Raw genomic sequence first — 22,361 nt, 5'->3', positions numbered from 1 at the left:
ATACATGAATTGGTCTAGCCATCCCCCAATCTATTGCTGTTTTGTAACATGATATACTTTCCAGGGTGCTCATTTTATAGATAAGCATCAGAGAAGTGAGGTGATTTGTCCAAGTTCAAATAGGTTGGTCACCCATAAATGAACCAAGTCATTGTAACTCTATGGCCTCCTATGTGCCCTCTTCCCAAGCATATTTGACAAAAGTCCCCTTTGTGGAGTGGCAAAGACTTGAGCAGCAAATCTACATAATACAAAGCACACAAAATGCCTTATAGAGTTGTTGTAAGGATAGAATTAGATAAAATGTGTATGTCAAGATTTTGAAAACCATAAAGGATTAAGTATAAACTGTTTATTATTAATTACATATAATTATTTCTTAGACTTAGTGGATAGAGTAGGAAGATTTGATTCAAATTTAACCTCAGACATTTAGTAGCACTGTGACCCTTGGAAAATCACTTAACTCTACCTCAGTTTCCTCATCTGTAGAATGAGTTGGAGTGGGAAATGGCAGACCACTCTAGTATCTTTGCCAAGAAAACCCCAGATAGGTCATGAAGAGTTGGACATGATTTAAGAACAACAAAAATTATTTCTTAAGGTAGATTCCATTGGGAAATAGTGTGGTTTTAGGATTGAGATTCTAAACTGAGCTCAAATTTTGGCGATGCCCTTTACTATCTACTCTGAGAAGTCCCTGTTTTCTTGTTGTAAAATGACAAGATTGGAATAGATGATCTCTGAGGTACCCTTCAGTTCTAAATGAATGATCAGCCAGTCAATCAACAAACATTAAGCATCCACTGTGTGTCAAGCACTTTGGTAACTACTGTGGACATAAAGAATTCCCACCTACCTCCCTTGCCCCAAATTCTTTGCTTTCAAGGTGCTCACAGTCTAATGGGATATACAACATGAAAATAAGATATATACAGGATAAATTGTAGATAATCAAACAGAAGAAAGGCTCTGGGGCATTGGGTCTGTAGTTAGGAAGACCTGACTTCACATATGGCTTCAGGTATCGACTACCTACTGACCTTGGCTTAACTTTTGTTTGCCTCAATTTCTCTATAGCTAGTAATAGCATCTACCTCATAGGGTTATTGTGAGAATAAGATGAGATAATATTTGTAAAAGTACTTAGCATTGTAGCAGGACTTTGGAGGAAGAAACATCATTAGGAAGAGTGAATTCCATAAATCTAGGTCTGAAGGTAGAAGGGCTGGTTCCCCTCTTATCAACACACATCTCAGAGAAGACTGGCCTCTTCCCTCAGCTGTCTCAATTATTTCCAATTTAATTTCTTACCCTTTATAGATGTTTACCATAGGCATAATAAGTTTTGCCACAACTCTAATAAAGATATTGTAGGCTATAAGAAAGGTCATTCCACTTGGTGAAGTTGTCATCCCATGAACTGAGATATTGGTAATAGATCACATCCTATAAACCTTTATGGGGAAGATCTCAGTGTGTCTCTTTTACATATGGCGTAATAGATGGAGTGCTAGACTTCAGCTGTAAATGTTGGAAAGACCTGAGGCTGAATTTTGCTATGCAACCTCTGGCAAATCACTTGAACTTGTCTGTCCTCCATTTTTTCTTTTGTGAATCTAACTACTAAATTCCAAACATTGTGCTAAGCACTTTAAAAATAATGTCTCACTGGATCCTTACAAGAAATTTTTTGAAGTTGGTTCTATTATTATACCCATTTTACACTTGAGGAAACTGATTTAGTGACATTTCCATGGTCACTCAGTATCTGAGGCTGTATTTGAATTTAGGTCTTCTATTCAAAATTCATCTTACTACATCTAATTGGAAAATTGAAGTAATAGTAGAACCTACCTCACAGGGTTGTCATGAGAATCAATGAAATAACATATATAAATTACTTTGTAAACTTTAAAGAATTATATAAATTTTAGCCATTATCATTTCTGCTCTTTGGTCATTTTTGGATGGAGCCCATCCTTTATGAGCCTGATTGGAAAGTATCTGAGCCTAGACTTATGCCTGGACCTGAGTTAGAAATTTCTTCAACTTGGACCAAAAAGGAAAAAGGGGTCTAACTACATTAAGAATCACTATTTTCTATGCTCTCACTTTACTTTGTTGAAATTGAGTCTAACAGGCTCAAAGAAAAGAATATGTATCTTTTAACAATGGCATGTGTGAAACAATGTTTCATCCTTGGTTATCTGACTCATTTGTCTCCCTAACATATGTGTATATAAGGGGAAGAAGAGGGGAATATCTGATTACTTGGGGTAATATTTGAGGGAAGTAATCATTTTCTCCTTTGCCTATGCGTAGGGGCTGACTCTTTTCCAAGCCTGCCTTAATGTTCAATGAATAGTTTGGTGTTTGATTTTGAGAAAGAAAGCACAATACAAAAGATGGAGTTCTGCACCAGTAGTCGAGAATCCAAGTTGTGTGTGTGTGTGGGGGGGGGCACTTTTGGGTGTTCTTAGACAAATCGTTTCATTATTCTTTGCCTCAGTTTCCCTCAAGTGTAAGATGAGGGATTTAGCCCCCATTTTCAAGTTAGAAGTTAGGGAAGGAAGGATCTGAGCCTATTTCTCTTTAGTGGAAAGTTTGTGCCCTAAGAACAGGATTAATCTTCATTTAATCTTTCTGTCCTCAGGGCCTGAGATAATATCTTACAAATAGGAATTAGATTTTGAAGAAAGGGAAACCTTCCCATTGTTGAAGAGGGCACACACCTGATTGTTCAGAGCAAATTAGGAACACAAGCATGGGGAAAGAGAGAGTAATGATTCTCCTTTTCAGTTCTGAGCTCTAGATTCCATCCATCCATGTTTATTTCTGTTTTAGGGAAAGCCCTGCCTGACAGGAACACTGGGAAATTGTTGCCTTCCCCCCTCCACTCTACCTTGTGTCTCACTTATTAGACCATTTGGTTTGTCTCCCAATATAGTTGGTGTTTGTGGGAGGCAGACTGGGTAGGAAGGTCCTTTGGTACTGTCATTTGGTATTGAAATGGAATCCCACCCCATCTTTAGGGGAAACCAGGAGAGAGGGAGAGATGAGGATGGGGTTGCTATAACAACTGGCTCCAGGCAGAGGCCTCTCCTTTTCACCCTGGTAGCATGGTTTCCAGGGAGATGGGATTCTGGGTGGAGGATGTTTTCTTCCTTAGAGCTGTGGGCATCAATAGACAGGCAGCAGAAAGCCTTTCCTGGGGGTGGGAGGTGGGGTGGGGAGGACAGCAGTCCTGGGAGCCATGTCAGCCTGTAGGCACCCAGCTAATGTCCTTTGCTCTCCTGGTCCTGGTCTGTCACTTTCTTTCCTCCGCTGCTCTCTCTAAGCTCTGTCTCCCTAGCAACAAGTCCGACTAACTCCTTGGTGTTGGCTCACAGTATCTATTTTTAGCCACACTGCCAACAGCTCTGTTCTGGTCAGTTGTTCACAACATCCATGTAGATGGGTTGGGGGATGGGGAAACAAGCATCTAAAATTCAGTCAGATCCCACAAGCATTTATGATGTGTCTACTGTATGCCAGGTCCTGGACTGACATGGGGATACAGAGAAAGACCCTAGAAGTCCCTGCCCTCAAGGTCCTTATATTCTGCTAGTAGGAAAAAGCCAAGCTCCTAGCTTCCCCATCTCTCTCCTATTCTAGCCATCACAGAGTAGAAAAAAGGGGGTGATATTCCTCTTTTACTTTTTAATTTTTTTTTAACATTTTTGGAGGAAATTTCCCTTTTCCAATAACAGCAATCTCTCTTTGTCTCTGTCTGTCTCTCTCTCCTCTCTCTCTCCCCTTCTCTCTCTCTCTGTCTTTCTCTCTGTCTCTCTCTCTCCTTTTATTTCTCTCTTCTCCCAAATTGCTTTAAAGTTTCCAGAACACTTTAATTATATTATCAAATTTAATCTTCACAACAAACAATAAAATATATACTATATTATTCCCATTTCATGAATGAGAAAACTGAAACCCAGAGACTTATGTAAAATGAAGAGACTTCCTCAATTTTACATAACTAGTGTTTTAGACTGTATTTGAACCCATCTTTCTTTTTTTTTAATTTTATTTACAATTTTTTTGACAGTATATATGCATGAGTAATTTTTTTTAATAACATTATCCTTTGTATTCATTTTTCCTAATTATCCCCTCCCTCCCTCTACTCCCTCCCCCAGATGACAGGCAATCCCATACATTTTTTTTTAATTTTTTATTATATATATATTTTTTATAATATTATCCCTTGTATTCATTTTTCCAAATTATCCCCCCTCCCTCTATTCCCTCCCCCCGATGACAGGCAATCCCATACATTTTACATGTGTTACAATATAGTCTAGGTACAATACATGTGTGTGAATATCATTTTCTTGTTGCACAATAAACATTAGAATCCGAAGGTACATGTAACCTGGGCAGACAAATATTAGTGCTAACAATTTACATTCACTTCCCAGTGTTTCTTCTCTGGGTGTAGTTATTTCTGTCCATCATTGATCAACTGGAAGTGAGTTGGTTTTTCTTTATGTTGAAGATTTCCACTTCCATCAGAATACATCCTCATACAGTATTGTTGTTGAAGTGTACAGTGATCTTCTGGTTCTGCTCATTTCACTCAGCATCAGTTGATTTAAGTCTCTCCAGGCCTCTCTGTATTCCTCCTGCTGGTCATTTCTTACAGAGCAATAATATTCCATAACCTTCATATACCACAATTTACCCAACCATTCTCCAACTGATGGACATCCATTCATCTTCCAGTTTCTAGCTACAACAAAAAGAGCTGCCACAAACATTTTGGCACATATATGTCTCTTTCCGCTCTTTAGTATTTCTTTGGGATATAATCCCAGTAGTAGCGCTGCTGGGTCAAAGGGTATGCACAGTTTGATAACTTTTTGGGCATAATTCCAGATTGCTCTCCAGAATGGCTGGATTCTTTCGCAACTCCACCAGCAATGTATCAGTGTCCCAGTTTTCCCACATCCCCTCCAACATTCATCATTATTTGTTCCTGTCATCTTAGCCAATCTGACAGGTGTGTAGTGGTATCTCAGAGTGGTCTTAATTTGCATTTCTCTGATCAGTAGTGATTTGGAACACTCTTTCAGTGAGTGGATATAGTTTCAATTTCTTCCTCTGAGAATTGTCTGTTCATATCCTTTGAAATCCCATACATTTTACATGTGTTACAGTATAACCTAGATACAATATATGTGTGTAAATCCAATTTTCTTGTTGCACATTAAGTATTGGATTCTGAAGGTATAAGTAACCTGGGCAGAAAGACAGTAGTGCTAACAATTTACATTCACTTCCCAGTGTTCCTTCTCTGGGTGTAGTTATTTCTGTCCATCATTGATCAACTGGAAGTGAGTTGGATCTTCTTTATGTTGAAGATATCCACTTCCCTCAGAATACATTGAAGTGTACAGTGATCTTCTGGTTCTATTCATTTCACTCAGCATCAGTTGATGTAAGTCTCTCCAAGCCTGTATTCCTCCTGCTGGTCATTTCTTACAGAGCAATAATATTCCATAACCTTCATATACCATAATTTACCCAACCATTCTCCAATTGATGGACATCCATTCATCTTCCAGTTTCTAGTCACTACGAAAAGAGCTGCCACAAACATTTTGGCACATACAGGTCCCTTTCCCCTTCTCAGTATTTCTTTGGGATATAAGCCCAATAGCAGCAATGCTGGATCAAAGGGTATGCACAGTTTGATTCCAAATTGCTCTCCAGAATGAGCCCATCTTTCTGATTTCAAGACTGACTCTTCAACAATTACATCATGTCATATCTCACTCTGTGCATCTGTGTATATCTGTGGCAACTTAGTAAATATTTTTTGAGTTGCATTTCCTGGGTTATGGGCATGTATAGGTCATTGATTCAGCAACAAAAGATCCCTGCCTTAAAGGCTGATGGATGGGGTTTCAAATGTTGGGGAGTGAATAGATTTCCTTTAATCTCTATGATTTAGAAGGTTTTTAATAATATTTAAAATAACTGACATTTATGTCTTGCTTCAAAGTTCTTTAGATTCATAGTATCATTTAATTTCCTTTGTGTCTCCCTTTTGAAAGATAGATATTATAAGTAGCTACACTTTATAAATGTGACAATCGAGGCCCAGAGGTACATTGGAAAGAGCAGTGGTTCTGAAGTCAAAAAATTTGACTTCAGTTTTCAGCTCTTCTGCTTATTTTGGTCATGCTACTTAATAACCTTGTATCTTAGTTTCTTCTTCTTTAAAATGAAGTGTTGTTCTCAGTGGCCTTTGAAATTCTCTCCAGCTCTGAATATATGATTCTGTAATAAGTAAAAGGGCCAGAATTTTTACTCATGTCCTCTAATTTCTAATGCATTGCTCTGTTCACTGGACCAATTTAATCCTCACAACAACCCTGAGAGATAGGTGCTATTGTTATCCTCCATTTTACAGATGAGGAAACAGAAAGTGTACTTTCTCAGGATAGAAGGTCAGATTTGAACTTTGGACTTCCTGATTCCAGGAAGATACCACTCTATCCACTGCACCACCTAGCTGCCTGACCATTTCTTTCCACTTCAGACAAAACAAGATGAAATGGACTTGAATAATTGTAAGGAGGGGGCAATTAGGTGGTGTGGTGGATAGAGCACCAGCCCTGAATTCAGGAGGACCTGAGTTCAAATGTGGTCTCAGACACTTAACACTTCCTAGCTGTGTGACCCTGGGCAAGTCACTTAACCCCAGCCACAGGGGGGGGGGGGAAGAAATAGTTGTAAGGAACTTAGGTGAGATATGATGGAGAATTTCTTAACTGAAGGAGTTAAACACAGAATGATTTACTGTTAACAAGTATAGACCTTACTTCTTTAGGAGCCCTTTTTTAAGGGGAGTAATTTCTGTTGGCTAACAGTGTTTTAGAACCTTCACCATCAGCTTTTTTGGGTTGAATTAGATTTCCAGTGATTCCTGTATTAAAAATTTCCAGTTTGGAAACTTTCTTTATCAATGAACCAGACCATCTGCTCTGTAACTTAATAGTCTTAGGGAATTGCTTGGGAAACTTGAAAGTTAAATGACTTGCTCAGGGCCATACACAGCAAGATAGCTATTTGAGGCAGGACTATCTGATTTCCATGCCTGCTCTCTATGCTATGCTATGTCTTCATAGGAGGCCATTGGCTTATATGCTCCAAAATTGAAGACTGATTTGTAAACCAATGTGCCAGATTATTCATGCCTGACACACAGATCAGGCTCCTTTTCCCCCTATTAGTTTATTTGGTTTCTTCTTAGCATTTAGGTAATCTGAAAAGCTAATTAATACACAGAAATTTTCTTGGTGAATATAGATTTAGAGCTGAGAGAATATTATGATCTTGAGGAATAATTTCCATTTATCCAAGCTATTCTGCTAAATTATCCCTGTTCACCAAAGGAACATGAAGGCCAAGCTATATGCTTATGACAGCCAGTCAGCTCACCCCTCTTTCCTCCTGAATGTTAACAAGATGGGTGCATTTTTCCTCTCCAGTAGGACTTCTATTTCTGAATCATTGATGACCATTTAAAATAACAGTCATGGCACCTCAGAGTTTCCAAGTTTGTAGTTGAATTCTATATCATTTGTCTTCTATAATCTGTCTTTCTCATTGGTGTCTCTAAGATCTGTTAATGGTATTATTGCTTCACCCAACACCTATTCACTTCTTTAATCTTTTTCTTCAGCTAGTCATTTGTCAAGTTCTGTTGATTTTGCTCTGTTCCCCTCCTTTACATCAACTACTGCCACCCTGAGAAGAAAATGTCTTCTCCATGGACTATTGTTAGAGTCTCCATCAATTATCTGTTGCCTGATTTATTTTCAATAGTATTTTATTTTTTCAATTACATATAAAGACAGTTTTCAACATTCATTTTTATAAGATTTTGAGTTCTAAACTTTCCTTCCTCCCTCCTTTCCTCCCCTTTCCCCAAGAAGCAGGCAATCCAGTATAGGTTATACATGTACAATCATGTTAAACATATTTCCACATTATCATATTGTAAAAGAAGAATCAAAATTTTCCCTTTTGTTAAAGGGAAAAACCACGAGAAAGAAAAGAAAAAACAAGAAAAGTGAAAACAGTATGCTTTGATCTACATTCAAACTCCATAGTTCCTTCTCTGGAGAGTTTTTTGGAATTGTCTTAAATTACTGTATTACTGAGAAGAGCTAAGTCTGTAATAGCTGATCATTGCATAGTGTTGCTGTAATTGTGTACAATGTTCACTTAGTTCTGTTCACTTCACTCAATACCAGTTCATGTAAATCTTTCCATGTATTTTTCAAAATCTTCAGCTCATCATTTCTTATAGCACAATAGTATTCTGCTACATTCATATACCACAACTTGTTCAGCCATTCCCAATTGATGGGCATTCCCTCATTTTCCAATTCCTTGACACTAAAAAAAAAAAAAAAGTTGCTATAAATATGTTTGTACATGTGGGTCCTTTTCCTTTCCTTTTTTTTTTTTTTTTTTTTTTTTTTTTTAATGATCTCTTTAGGATACAGGCCTAGTAGTGGTATTGCTGGATCAAATGTATACACAATTTTGTATCCTTTTGGCACAGAGTTCCAAATTGTTCTTTGGAATGGTTGCGTCAATTCACAACTCTACCAACAATCTTCAAATTCATCTGTGGAATAGTCTGACCAAAGTGAAAGGATGAGGATTGGGAGGGAGTTAACTAGGTCAATTAAAAATATTTGTAAAAGCCCTCTAAAATCAAAAGTGTGGATTTGCCCCGAGGCTAAAATGTAAAGGGGACAAATCAGCCCTCCATTCAGAGAAGGATTTATCTGGGTTTGGTGTGAAGAGTCCCAGAGGGAGAAGGAGAATAAAAAATGGAAGAAATGTATTATTGGAGGATCTTAGGTTACATTTGAAGGCCTGAACCTCAAGTCTAGAATTTGAAGGGATTTTTGAGAAAAGTTTGACCTAATCAATTAACTGACATTTATTAATTGCCTTCAAGGAACCATTCATTGTGTTGAATGCTGATTTACAAAGACAAAAGGGAAAGCACGCCTGCCCTCAGGGAGTTCTTTGGGAGGAGATAATATGCACATATATTAAGTATGTGAAGAATGTATTCAAAATAAAGATAAGAGGAGTTTCTTTCCTGAGAAAGTTTCAAAGACCTATTTGTTTTGTTTAGCTGGTGCTTCTTGTTGAAGAAGGTGTTTTTCATGAACTTTGAGGGAAAGTAAGGATTCCCTGAGATGTAGTATAGAGCTAAAGTATTCCAGGAAAAGGGCAGGAGATAGAATGTGTTCTGAGGAACTGCAGGAAGGCCAATGTGGATGAACTGTGGAAGGCATGAAGTAGTATAATATAATGATCATGGAAAGTTAGATTAAGACCAGATTTTTAAAAGGCTCTAAATACCAAACAGGAGGTTTGTGTTTGGTCATTGTGAGATAATAGTGAGCCAGTGGAGTTTGTTGAGCTGAAGAGTGACTTGGTCAGAATTGTGCTTTAGGAAAACTCTTTTGGCAGTTTGGCATTGGATAGCCTTAAAATAGAGAGAGCAATTAGGAGGCTAATGCAGCCCTCTAGGCTGAAGTAAAGAGTGCCTAAACTTGAGTGGCTATGAATGGAAAGAAGGAGGTGCATTTAGGGTTAAGGATGGGAAAGATAAAATTTGAAAAGTAAAATGAACAAGACTTGGCAAGTGATTGGCTATTTGAAGTGAGGAAGAGAGAGAGTGAAGAGTTAGGATGATCCTGAGATTGAGAACCCACACTATGGGAAAGAGTGTTCTCCACCCTTCTCATTTTACAGATAAGAAAATTAAGGCCCCCAGTAGGGAAAATGTGTTTCCTAGAATTAATTAAGCCGAATTTATGATATGCTTACTAATTGTTAGGCTAAATCTTAGGCTTTATCTAGATCAAGGCTAAGCTCTGGGGATATAATATAAAAAGTGACAGTGACCTCTCACTGAGTTTATGGTCAAAAGGAGATTATTCATATAGGGAAGAGGGGATTAGGAGAAGGAATTTAGGTCTGAAGAAGTCACAGTCTCTGAGACTAGTTGATGCATAGAGAGCCTATTTCAAGGTCTTTTCTAGAAGCCTTGGTGCTGTTGATTTGATTACCGTTCCCAGAAAGAGATGGAAGGAATGGCCAGGCAGGCAGATAGATACCTAAGTGGATGGCTAGATGGGATGTGAAAGTAAATGAATTGTGATCTGTAGCATCTGGGGGGCCATCTAGATAAAGTGGACTCTTTTGCACTCTCACTCTCTAATTCAAAAGGCTGGGTGCTAAGAGTATTGGCAGGATGGAGAGAAGTTGGGCAATGGTGGCAGGAAGATAGCCAGACAGAGACAGTGTGGGTGGACCACTGGTGGGATGAGAAGGAGAATAGAACACCTTCTTTGCATTTTACTCCTATTTGGAGAAAAGTGCTTTTTTAACTGCCTTGGATTGATCTTCCCACAGTGCTTTCTTTCCTCCCTCTGCAAGGTCTAACTTGTTTACATAACTTCCTGGATTCCTGCCAGAGGGGGTGTCAGTGTTTCTCAGTTCCATCTGGGCAAGTTTCTTAGCTCATCACTAGAAAGGCAATTGATCCTTTCCAGTGTTGTGGGAGGCTTCAGGCATGGGGTCTTCTGGATTTTAAACCTGCAAAATCATCTTTCTGACCTCCAACTGCAAACTGATCTGATGAAGGAAAACAGGAAGATAGCAGATGAGGGAGCCAGGCTTGCTATGCCTTTCCCACCTGGGATACTCCCGCCCTCCCCATTATAAATAAGTTTATTACAGTATCTGGAAGGTATCAGCAAAAGATGAATGTTACTCACAACTGAGGTTCATATCATGCAGATAGAGAAGAATAAAAAAAGAAGCTGGAATTACTCTAACACTTTTACATTATCTAGTGGTGATGCTATCTGGGCCTCTAGCCACTCCTGTTTTCTCCAGCAGCATTAGAAGTGGCAGCAATAAGAAGAAACAGAAAAGAGGCAATGTGGTACAGTGAAAAGAACTTCAGAATCTCAGATGTGGAGAACCAGGATAAAGCATTTCATCTCACTGATCCTCATTTTCCTTCATGTAAAGCCATCTCTAAACCCTAAAAGTTGTATTTTTTAAAAAGTTTTATTGATGTCTTTTGTTTTTTTCACAATATTCATTTTCCACTATATTCCTCCCTCAACACTTATTGAACCCTCCTTTGTAACAAAACAACGGTAAAACCAAGCTAACCTAGGGAGGGAGCCTCTTTGATAATACCACACCTTTTATAATATCCCTACTTCCTACCTCTCCATCCCACCAGCACCACCAAGACAAGGAAAATGTGCTTCATCATCTGTTCTACAGGCCTAAGATTAGTTATGGATATTACTTTGAGCTCAACTGCTTTTTAGTATTGTTTTCATTTACATAATTGCAAATAAAGCTGTTAATGTATATTGTTAGCTTGATTCTGCTTGATTCTGTGTTAGTTCACACAAACCTATGAATTCTTTCTTCATAGTCACTATTTCTTATAATAGTCATAATATTACTTGACATTCATATACCACAATTAATTCAGCTGTTCCTAAATTCATGGGCATCCACTATGTCACCATATTTTGAGTTTGTTTTTGTTTTTTGCTCAACAAGGATGAATATTTTGGTCTCTACAGGATCTTTCTATTCTTTGACCTCCTTGAGGATATGTGTAGAAGTTCTTGGATAAATGAAAGTTCTTAGATAATTCTGAAACTTATTTTCCAAAAAGGTTGGATTAATTCAAAGATCCCTCAACAATGTATCAGTGTGCCTGTCTTCCTAAAGTTCCAAGATAAGTTGAAGAACCAGGAATGCTGTTTTCTTTATTCTTCCCCTCAAAATGTTTTCAGCCCTACAAGGGGTCAGGTAGTTTTCCTCCTTCCTCCTGTCATCTTCCTGACTTGTATTGGTTTGGTTACAAATCATTAGTCTTGGCAGGAATACCACAGCATCAGCCCTTTCCATGAGGCTTGAGATTCCTTAGTTGAGAATCTGGATTGGGTTACATTTCTTTCTGTAGGTAGCCAGCATATTAAGGTGGGCTCTTGCTATCCCCTCTAGCTCTTGGCTCCTCTCCAGGACAGCAAGGCTGAAGCTCAGGATTGCGTGGGGTATTGTTTCATCTGTGAGAAGGGGCCAGGAAGAGGAGCTCACAAGCTCACAGTCTACCCCCTTGTTCCCAGAGCCTGGGTTTCTTTTAGAGCTTCTATTAGTAGATGTATACATGGGAGGAAGGATGTTAAACTGGCAAGGCCAAGTCATATTAGCTAAGGGTGATAAGGGTTGACTTGAGAAGCAAATTCTGTCAGCCAGTATGTTTATTGAAGAGAGTACAATTTTTTTTTTCTTTCTTCTTTCCACTCTTCACAATTCTTTCTTTCCTCCTCCATCCCTGCTCCTCCCTCTCCTTCCCTTGTTCCTTTCTTTTTCTTTTTTCCTTTTTTCTTCCCTCCCTCCCTCTTTCCTTCCTTTCTTCTTTCCCTTTCTTTTTTTTAAAGTTTAAGTGGTTTAAACCAGGAGTTCTTAATCTTTTTTTGTGATAGTGATCCCTTTGGCATCTGATGATGCTTTTTATTTTATTTTATTTTTTTTTGAAAACATAGTCACTTTATTATAAATTTTTTTGACAGTATATATGCATGAGTAATTTTTTTATAACATTATCCCTTGTAATAATTTTTCAAATTATCCCTTCCTTCCCTCTACTCCCTCCCCTAGATGACAGGCAATCCCATACATTTTACATGTGTTACAGTATAACCTAGATATATGTGTGTAAATCCAATTTTCTTGTTGCACGTTAAGTATTAGATTCCGAAGGTATAAGTAACCTGGGTAGATAGACAGTAGTGCTAACAATTTACATTCACTTCCCAGTGTTCCTTCTCTGGGTGTAGTTGTTTCTGTCCATCATTGATCAACTGGAAGTGAGTTGGATCTTCTTTATGTTGAAGATATCCACTTCTGATGATGCTTTTTAAATGCAAAAAAAAAAAAAAATCATTATAATAATACTTAACATCTACTTTTAGGTTTTCAAAGAGCTTTACCTATATTATTTCTTTTGATGAAATATATAGGGTTACAAAAGAAATCAACCATCTTGAAATATATCTGTTAAAATACATTTTAAAATAAGTTGACAAAATAGACTCCAGGTTAAGATTTCCCAGTTTAAACTATTGATTAGAAACATTTACTAAATAGAAGAAAAAGTGAGGATAGCTAAAGTATAACATTTCACCCATAAACTCAGTATATACTCTCTCCCACCAATATATACATTAAAAGTTTATTGGAAAGGAAAAACAGTACCTTTTTCCCCCCTAAAAGTTTAGACTTTTCAAAAGTTTTTGAGAGATCCTACTACTTCTAAACCTTTAGCATAATTCACTGAAAAGAGCATCTAACTTGGAATTACAAGTTCTGAATTCAAAGTTCAGTTCTGCCATTTACTACCTGTGTGACTCTGGGCAAATCAGACTCTCTGTACCTCAGTTTCTTTATCTGTAAAATGAAAAGATTGGATTCTAGAGCATCTCAAGGCCTTTGTAGTTGAAAATCTATGACCTCATATTCAGACATTCTTATTCCCCTAATTTGAATTTACCATCTGGGTCCAGTCTTTCTTTCTAGGCTGATTTAACATTACTTTATTTCATACTGTCTGCAGACTAGCCAAACTTAGCATCTTGCTATTTCTCATACACAACATTCCATCCCCTATCTCTGGGGCATTTTTGATTCTGTATCCTTAGTGTGTATCATAATTCCCACCTTACTGTAGTTTTAAGCAATTAAAGTGTACACTGCATTAAGACTTTAAGGATACCCTGTATAGTAGTATTTAAATAATGCTTATTGATTAATCAGGTTTTTTTCTTCCAGTTCATCAGGTTATCAACCCCTTCCATTTCCCCTCACTGCCCACCCCCATCCCATTATCTTCAGATAATGCCCATTTCTGAGTAGCCTTTACTTTTTCTCTATCTCTTAAAATATTCCTCTTACTTCTTTGCTATTCCCAGTATTTTCATCCTTCAGAACCCAGCTGAAGCTTTATCTCTGACTTCTTAGGGTACAGGTTATTCTGTACTGATTTTTATATTTGAACCATTTTTCAACCAAATTCCTTCCTGCCTTTATTTTGTTAATTTTCGTTTCACAGATTACATCTCGTTCTAAGTAGATTTAATAATGAGTGCTTTATCAGTTTGAGATTTTAATCATCTACATGAGAGCAGAACTCATATTTTATCTTATGAGTTCTGCATTTCCCCCCCTCTGCCCCAACTGTAGATTTTTTACACTATGCTAATAACACATGATAGAAACTTAACTGAGACCTGACAATGTGAGAGTCAATAACCATATAGTATACTGAGTATCTTTTCTAGAAAAGACTCAATTGACCCATTTTGGGGGAGATATGTAATATATATATAACACACAGGCATGTTTTGATTTATTTTAGAAATTTCCCTAAGTGGCTAGATAGGGGCATACCAAGCTGGAAAGTAAAAAAACCAAAAACCTGATCCTTTCTTTTTAGGCTCTGGTCTTCTCACCTAAGATGGAACTAGAACCATTCCTGAGTTGAACCTGGGGCTCCCTGGCAGTTGGGTTACATACTGGACTTGAATACTGGCATAGCCACTGGCTCAATTACCTGTGGGACCTGGGCAAGTCACATTTTTCCTAGGTTTCAGTTTCCCGAAATGCAAAATAAGAGACTTGGATCTTAATATCCTTCCAGCTCTAAATTGATGATCTTATCATCCCTTAATAAGAATTGATGAATCAGAAAAAAGGGTACTTCAGGGAAATTTGAATTGGCATGTATTTCCGTGAATATTTCATTCAGATATTTCTAAACAAATCATATCATACCCCACCCTAATGGGAAAACAAAGATCTGGAGTAACAGAGACTAAATTTATGGGATCCACGGAATTTGGGGACCTGCTGAGACAGAAACAAACTTAGTAAGTCAACCCCTGTGAAGGATCGAGTTGTCATTGGTAACCCATCCTCTGCTTCTGGAGATCCTAAATTCAAGCTATATGGAGTAAAGCGGCTTTCTTTTTACAGTGACCTTCTTTTCTCTTCTCAAGGCTCCAACTCAAATGGCTGGGGCCTGCTGATGTTGCATTCTTGGGGCTTTCCTGCTGCCTTCCTGGCCTCTCGCTTGCCAAGAGGTCTCTTTTCCTGTTCCGCCTTTTCCAGCCTCACTTTATTTCTTAACTCAACTTTGTCTCACTTCTCTCCCTGATTCCCCCTGTCAGGTCTTGGGCTCTCTAATGCCCAAGTCACCTGACAGAAGGTTGCAGACCCATCCCAATAGCTGGCTAGCTCCCAACTCCCTTGGCTCTCCCTCTGCCCCACTCCGGGCCTCCTTTCCTCCCTGTGGGATCCCTGCCTGGCCCCCAGGCTCTCTCTGTTAATCTCTTCCAGAAGTGGGAGTGGGGGGAGGGAGGGGAAGGACCTCTTTGGGTGGGGGAGGGGCTTTCCCTTCCCCCTGGAAGGAGAGGGATCCGCCCCCATAGCCCTTGTCCTCAGGCCCCTGTGCCTGAATACTCCACCCCTGGTAGACCAGACAAGAGGGGGCTGGCCCGCTGCCAGCGTCTGTGAGCCGGCCCCCTCCCCCGGTCCTTTTCCCAGCCAACCAGGCACTCCAGCTGGACTCACGTGACCTGGAGTTCCTAGACAAAGAAAATGTTCAGGCCCTCCCCCCTCTCCCCAACCTCCCCCCCCTTTGAACCCCTCCGCCCCCAGCCCCATCTCCCCCTTACCCTCCCCCAAGACGGGCGGCCACAGTCTGAGCTTCTGGGCCAAGGGGGCTCACACCTGAGCTGGACCAGACAGAGGTTGCACCTGGCCTTATGGGTAGGTGCTTGGGCTGACCACTGGAGTGTACAGGGGGCTGGGGCAGGAAAGGGGGGGGGGTGCAGAGGGGCCAGGCTTGGGGAGGAGATGGGAAATCTCTTGGTATTTATGCAAAAATTAAGATTTGCCACCCCTTGTCTTGAAGGGGTCTGTGATTTTCTTTCCCCCCAATTTTGGCTCAGTTATTTTGGAGAAGCTCAGCCAGCCCTGGATCAGCAGCCCATCGTCACTTCTCTGTACTCCTTTGACTTTGCCCTCGGAGTCAGCCACGAGGCTAAAGGGCTGGCACACTGAGCAGCAAGGTCTAGGAGAGAATGGGAAATTGGGGAAGATCCAGAGAGGAGTGGGCATGGGCCACAGAGTGATCTAGAGACTGAGCGGGACCTGGGGCTTAAATGGGAACAGCTTCTTCTCATGTTTTGCTGGGCTCCGTGTGGGAAACAACAATAGTAATAACAGCTGACATTTATATAGCTGATCTAAGGTTCACTCTGATCTCCTGCTATTAACCTGCTGACTTGTGTTTGGGGATTGGGGGCTGGTGGGGATGGAGGTTGTTGAGACAGTGCCTGTGGTTGGCTCTGCTGGGCTCAGGAGTCTCAACACTCCTGAGTTCTCCTTGGAGCAAGAGCCAAGTCCGAGAAGATCGAGGGAAGAGGAGAGAGAGGGAGGTTCTGACTCATAACGAGGGTGGGCTGGTAAAGCAGAGATCCTCTGCCACAGGGGCCTGCCTGGTGAGGGAAGAGAGGCCTGGACAGGGGGGCCCCAGAGTCAAATTCAAGGGGCAGTGGTGGGATCCGAGTCAGGATGAATGGAGCTTTCTTGACGTGTGGAGGGCTGGGGATGGTGAACAACAGAACCCTGACTGCTGTTGCCTCTGAAGAACCAAGGAGGTTGGGGGTAGGAGGGGTGGAGATCCACAGATTCACACAGTGGATTGTACTGATGTCAGCGGGCAGCTGACTGGGGGTGACAGATGATGGGGGGTTGGTATTGTTGGGGCTGGCTAGAGCTTGGTGTGTGAATTACTGGCTCATTTTTAGCTTTGCCTAGGCGGCCAGTACCTTGACGGTTGGTTGTGGCTTGGCACGTTAAAGCATGGTAGAGAGAAGAGAGGCCTAAGGGATGGACTCTTGTTCCTGATTTCCTCTACTTGCCATGTGGGTATGCAATCCTGGTTGAGGGTTAATTGAACTCATGAAAAGCTTGTGGAATGGTAGCCATCAATCTGAATGGGATGAAGGTGGGGGAAGAGGAGTTGAGTCTTTCTTTCCCAGCTATTGTTTATTTGGCACCCTGGGGTGGGGTGGAAAAATGCAAGAACTGACGGATTTATTCCCTTGAACTTGCCCTTTGGGCTCTGCTCTGTCTTGCAGCCCTTCCTTATCCCCTCCTCCAACCCCCACTCCTCCAACTCTGCTTCTTCCCCACTGTTCAGACCAGACCGCCAACTATTTGCTCTCTTCTCTCCCCACCTCCACTGTAGCTACAAGTTTCCATTCCAGTCTCTCAGGTGACAGCCACGTCCAGGCCAGGGGCAGAGGCCACTTTTTTGTGCTCAGTAAAATGGGATTACTACACCTTGCCAGCAGATACCAGCTACTAAGCCTGGTGGGCTAGGGAAGTTCAGGGGAAGAATTTTCAAGAACATAGTAGGGAATATTAAAAAAAAAAAAATGACAAAAGGTTTCTGGAGGTAGAGCAGAGAGGCTTCTGTTAAGGACAATTCTTTTAAAAAACCTCCTTAACCAAGGAGTCAAGCTAGACCTGGGGGATTAAATAGTTTCACTGTGTTAGTGATGGAGAGGGGGAGAGCCTATCCCTGTTATGTCTTTTAAACTCTCCCAGGCTTGAGAGAAAATCTTTTTTTTTTTTTTTTTTTTTTTTTTTTTTTTTCTTTCCATGATGGACTTCATTCTTTGGCCATTCTCAAGTAATGAAAGTTTCCATCTATTTTCCCAGGCTGATGGGAAGACTCTCCTCCTCCTGGCGCCCCTCCCCCATTCTTCTGTCCTCAGTATTGACTGAGAGGTGTTGCCCTAGAGCCCCAGTGGCTCATTAACTTCTGAGCAAAAAGATTCTTTGGGTCTTCTAGGTCAGTGGCCTAATGTAGGTTAGGTCATTAGAGACTGTGTCTGCTGCCTCCTCCCCACCATCTTTTTTAGAAGGGGGGCTCTGAGGCAGAAGAGGTTTATTCCTTTAGTAAAAGTGGTGGAAAGGAATCTCCTATAGGTTCCCAGGAAGGTCAAAGAAAAGGGGATAAAGTCGGAGGAGGGAGAGAGATTTGAGAGACCATATACCAGTGCTCTTGTCCAAGCTTGCCCCAGTTGCAGGCAAATGGTAGGATTGAGAGTAAATTTCCCTGCTTAGTAACTAAATGTAGAAATCTAGGGGAAGGAGGAATAATTGAAGTGTACTTGACGCTCCAATGCACAGCCTCAGGGCCTCTCCCCCACCCCCTTCTACATGCATTTTTATACTTTCAGCTGTCTGTGGGGGAAGAGTACATGTTATCCCCTTTTATGAGTGGGTGTTGAGGTTCCCCATGAGTCATCTTTAATTAATATTTGAGTGCCCTCTAAGTGCAGGGCATGATCCTGGGGAAGAACAGTTTTCATCTGTGCCCTCTAGACAAAGTTTAGGAGATGGCATAGGTGATTGGAAAAAAAAGAGCAACCTATATCCAAAAAAATTAGACTTGCCCTGTGTCATTTTTGTTTTTGCAGATATCTATTAGTACACATCTTTTCTGTTTAAGGAATATTTTATGTTGAAGGTATTTGAATTTTTGAATTGAGATTTGGAGGTGAGTGTAGAGAATGAACTCTTCAACACTTCCCACTCTTTAGGATAAAAGACAAAAATCTTCACCTTGACATTTAAAGCTTCTCTACAATTTAGCTTGTACCTATCTTTCTTTTCCTGTTTCATGTACCCTCCCACCCTCCATGCCTTCTCTCTTCAAGTCAAATTAGACTGCTTGCTTTCCCTCTTGTGTTCAGCATTGCATCTCTCTCTCCTATCTTTGCTTAGGTTATCCTCTTGGTTTGGAATTGCTCCTTCCTCACCTCCATGAATCTCTCCCTTCCTCTACAGCACTGTTTGGATGTTCCCTCCCTCCAGTTTTAAGTCTTTTCTATTAACAAAGTTGTCTTCCTCTTGAGTAACTATTTTTGTGTTAACATTGTATAATTTACCTCTCTGTGTACATGTATCCCTTACTTGGGAAGTTTCAATGCCTCTAAATTTCCTCCAGGATAAATTGCAAGCACCTCTGATGAGCACTTAAAGCCTTTTATAATCGGATTCCATCCTCTCTTTCCTGACTGATTTTACATTATTCTCTTTTAGAAGAACTTTTCTCATCTCTTGCCCATTTTCGGGCTGTTAGTTTACCACAGTTACTTTGTAACTTTGTATATTTTTTATTTGTTGACTAATCTACATATAATCTTTCTCCCTAAGAATGTCAGTTCTTAGGACAGGGTCTATGTTATTTTTGTTTTTACATCACCATCATCCATGGTGTCCTAGCACCCTCAAGTTTAATAAAAACCTTTTTAACGAATAAAATGTATCTTCCAAGGAAATAAATCATCTTGAGGAAAGGACTGTTTTGTCTTTCTATCCTGTGGGTGTTGATGCATAATACACAGATTTAGAGCTGGAAGGTACATCAGTAAAAGCTTTCTCAATGACATTTCCGAAATCCTTGAAGGGCTGTATATTGAAGGAGTGGAGAATAGAAGATTAAAATGGACCTTCAAAGATTTTGGTCAAGATCATTTTTTTCTTGATATTTAGTGTGATGGGGGATCCAGTGGGAAGATTTCAAAGACTAGGATTGAATGTGCATTATAGCATCACAGAAGAAAGATGAGTTTTCAAAATAACACTTTGAGATAGTGTGGAAAGTGTTGTGGGGAATGACCTGAGTTTGGCATTGTCATTTCTGTGCACCAGAAAGGAAACACATCAGGTAGACCTATGTTGGAACCAACCTTTCCAGGTTTATTACACATCACTCCTCTTCATACACTCTTTTGTTGTTCAGTCTTTTCAGTTGTGTCCCAATTCTTCCTCAACCTCATTTGAGGTTTTCTTAGCTATTGTTCAGCCAAATCGGCCTTCTTATTCTTCATACAAGATATTCCATCTCCTGTCTTACCTTTCCATGTGCTGTTTTCTTTTCCCTGGAAAGCCTGTGGTCTTCACTTCTGTCTTTTAGAAGCCTTAATTTTTTTTCTAGACACAACTCTAGTGTGACCTTTCCATCTTTGCCTGGCTAACTCCCCTATATGTGTTATCTCCTCTAATTAGAAGATAAGCTTTTTGAGGGTAAGAACTATTTAACCTTTGTCTTTGTACCCTTTGCATCTAGCACTATACCTAGCTAATAGAAAGTGTTTTAATACCGATTGCTGGTTAATTGATTGTGGACCCTCCATATTATTTCTTGGATTTGGAATTAGGAAGACTTGAGCCAAGTACTTACTTAGACATTTTCCTGGTTATGTGATCGATCATGAGCAAATCTCTCACTTTGTCTCTCACTCTCTTAACATTTCTGGGTTTCAGTTTCCTCATTTGCTAAACAAGGAATATGGATTAGATGACTCCTGAGGTCTCCTCCTGGTCTAAAATCTGTGATCCTAGGATTCCAAAATTAAAGGCAGAAAGATAGATTGGGGTAGGAGTGGAGTAGGCAGTGTGTTGGGAGATTGGGGAACACTGAGACTGTCAGCACAAGCTTCTACCTGAACCAGGGGAAGAGCCTGACTGTATATTAGAAATCCAGGTGCTGGGAACAGCTAGAAGACATAGTGCTAGAACACTAGCACTACAGTCGAGAGGACCCAAGTTCAGATCCAGCCTCAAACACCTAATTAGCTTTGTGACCCTGAGCAAGTCATTTAATTCCAATTGCCTCACCTCCCTCCCTCCAAGAAAGAAATCTAGGTACAGTTGCCTGTCCCTTAGTAGGATGAGCACCAAAGAATGAAACTGCCATTAGAGGTTGAGTCTACAAGAAATTTGTTGCTTGGGGAGTTGGGGTAGGCAAATGTGTTAGTGAATCGGACAGTGAGAGGAAATCCAGAGCAGAATTTAGCCAAGAATGAATAAGTGAATAAAAAAATAATTTATTAAACTCTAAGATTATGCAATGAACTATTTTATGCACTGGAAATAAAAATAGGAAAACAAGAAAGCTTTTGAACACACAGGAGGTTTTCAGCTTCATGGTAGGAAGGATCCATATTCCTTAGGTATAGTGGCCCTGTAGATAGTAATACAGCTTCGATATTATTTTCCTTAATTAAACCACACTAGTTTCTGATGTTGAACTATTTAACAACACTAAAGACTGATATTAAGAACTTTTGTTTTCTGGGTCTTTGATAACTTTTGAGTATTGAGGGTTAGTGGGGTTGAAGTGCCTGTAACTGAGCAGTTGCTCAGTCACATCTCCATGAGTGTTACTGCCTTCGACAATGGATGCATGGACTAGCCTGGTAACATAAATAACGGTATTTGGGGGGAGGGGAACTCTTAGGCTTACCTGAGTATTGGTAATAGGTGGTTAGATTAGTTGGTATTGGTGGTAGCAAGGCTGCTAAAACCTTTTTCCACAAATGGTTAATCCCCTTAGAGATAGGTGTGGGGACTGGACTACTGATATTGGTGATACTGTAATTTCTTTTTTCTTTTTTTTCTTCCAAAACTAACTTTTAAAATTTATTTTTAACATTCCTTTAAAATTTTGAGTTCCAAATTTTCTCTCTTCTCCCACCCAGAGAAGGTAAATCATTGATATCAATTATAATGTAAAATTATACAAAATCTATTTCCTTGTAAGCCCTATTTCCCCCAAATCAAGAAAAATAAAGAAAATGAGAACATTATACTTCAGGTTGCACTTAATCTGTTCTCTCTCTGGAGCTGGATAGAATTTTTTCATCATGAGTCCATTGCATTAATCAGTGACTTTCACCATTGATCATCATTACAACGTTGTTAATGTACACAATGATCTCCTGGTTCTTCTCACTTCACTTTGCTTCTGTTCATTTAAATCTTGCCATGTTTTTCTGAAACCACCTCCTTTGTCATTTCCTACAGCGCAGTTGTACTCCATCACAATCATAGGCTTCTTCAGTCATTCTCCAATTATTGAGCTTCCCCTCAATTTCCAACTTTGTTACCACAAAAAGAAATGTTATGAATATTTTTGTATATAGGTGCTTTTCCTTTTCATTTGATCTCTTTGGAAGACAGACTTAGAGAGATTGCCAGATCACAGGGCATAGTTCCTAATTGTTCAGAATATTTTAACATTTACTATCCTATTAGTAGTTCATTAGTGTGTCCAGTTTTCCCTCATCTCCTTTAATATTTGTCAGTTCTGATAGCTC

General features: G+C 39.9%; 1 protein-coding gene across 10 annotated transcripts in view; it reads left to right on the top strand.

Annotated features, from left to right (window-relative positions):
• Positions 1–22,361, top strand: part of DNMT3A (DNA methyltransferase 3 alpha) — a 142,645-nt gene that overhangs the window by 97,859 nt on the left and 22,425 nt on the right. For 2 of the 10 annotated variants that reach the window (XM_074300067.1, XM_074300066.1), the window contains exon 1: positions 15,747–15,948. The exons of 7 other annotated variants lie outside the window; for them this stretch is intronic. In XM_074300067.1, coding sequence (XP_074156168.1) covers positions 15,778–15,948 — 171 coding nt within the window. In that variant the 5' untranslated portion in view covers positions 15,747–15,777. Of the gene's footprint in view, positions 1–15,746; positions 15,949–16,121; positions 16,639–16,991; positions 17,113–22,361 lie in introns of those variants that run through there. One more of the 10 variants, XM_074300068.1, reaches the window with a different exon arrangement.

Source organism: Sminthopsis crassicaudata, chromosome 3 (genome assembly GCF_048593235.1).
Source record: "Sminthopsis crassicaudata isolate SCR6 chromosome 3, ASM4859323v1, whole genome shotgun sequence".
Lineage (NCBI taxonomy): Eukaryota > Metazoa > Chordata > Mammalia > Dasyuromorphia > Dasyuridae > Sminthopsis > Sminthopsis crassicaudata.
This window is presented reverse-complemented; position numbering and strand designations above follow the sequence as displayed.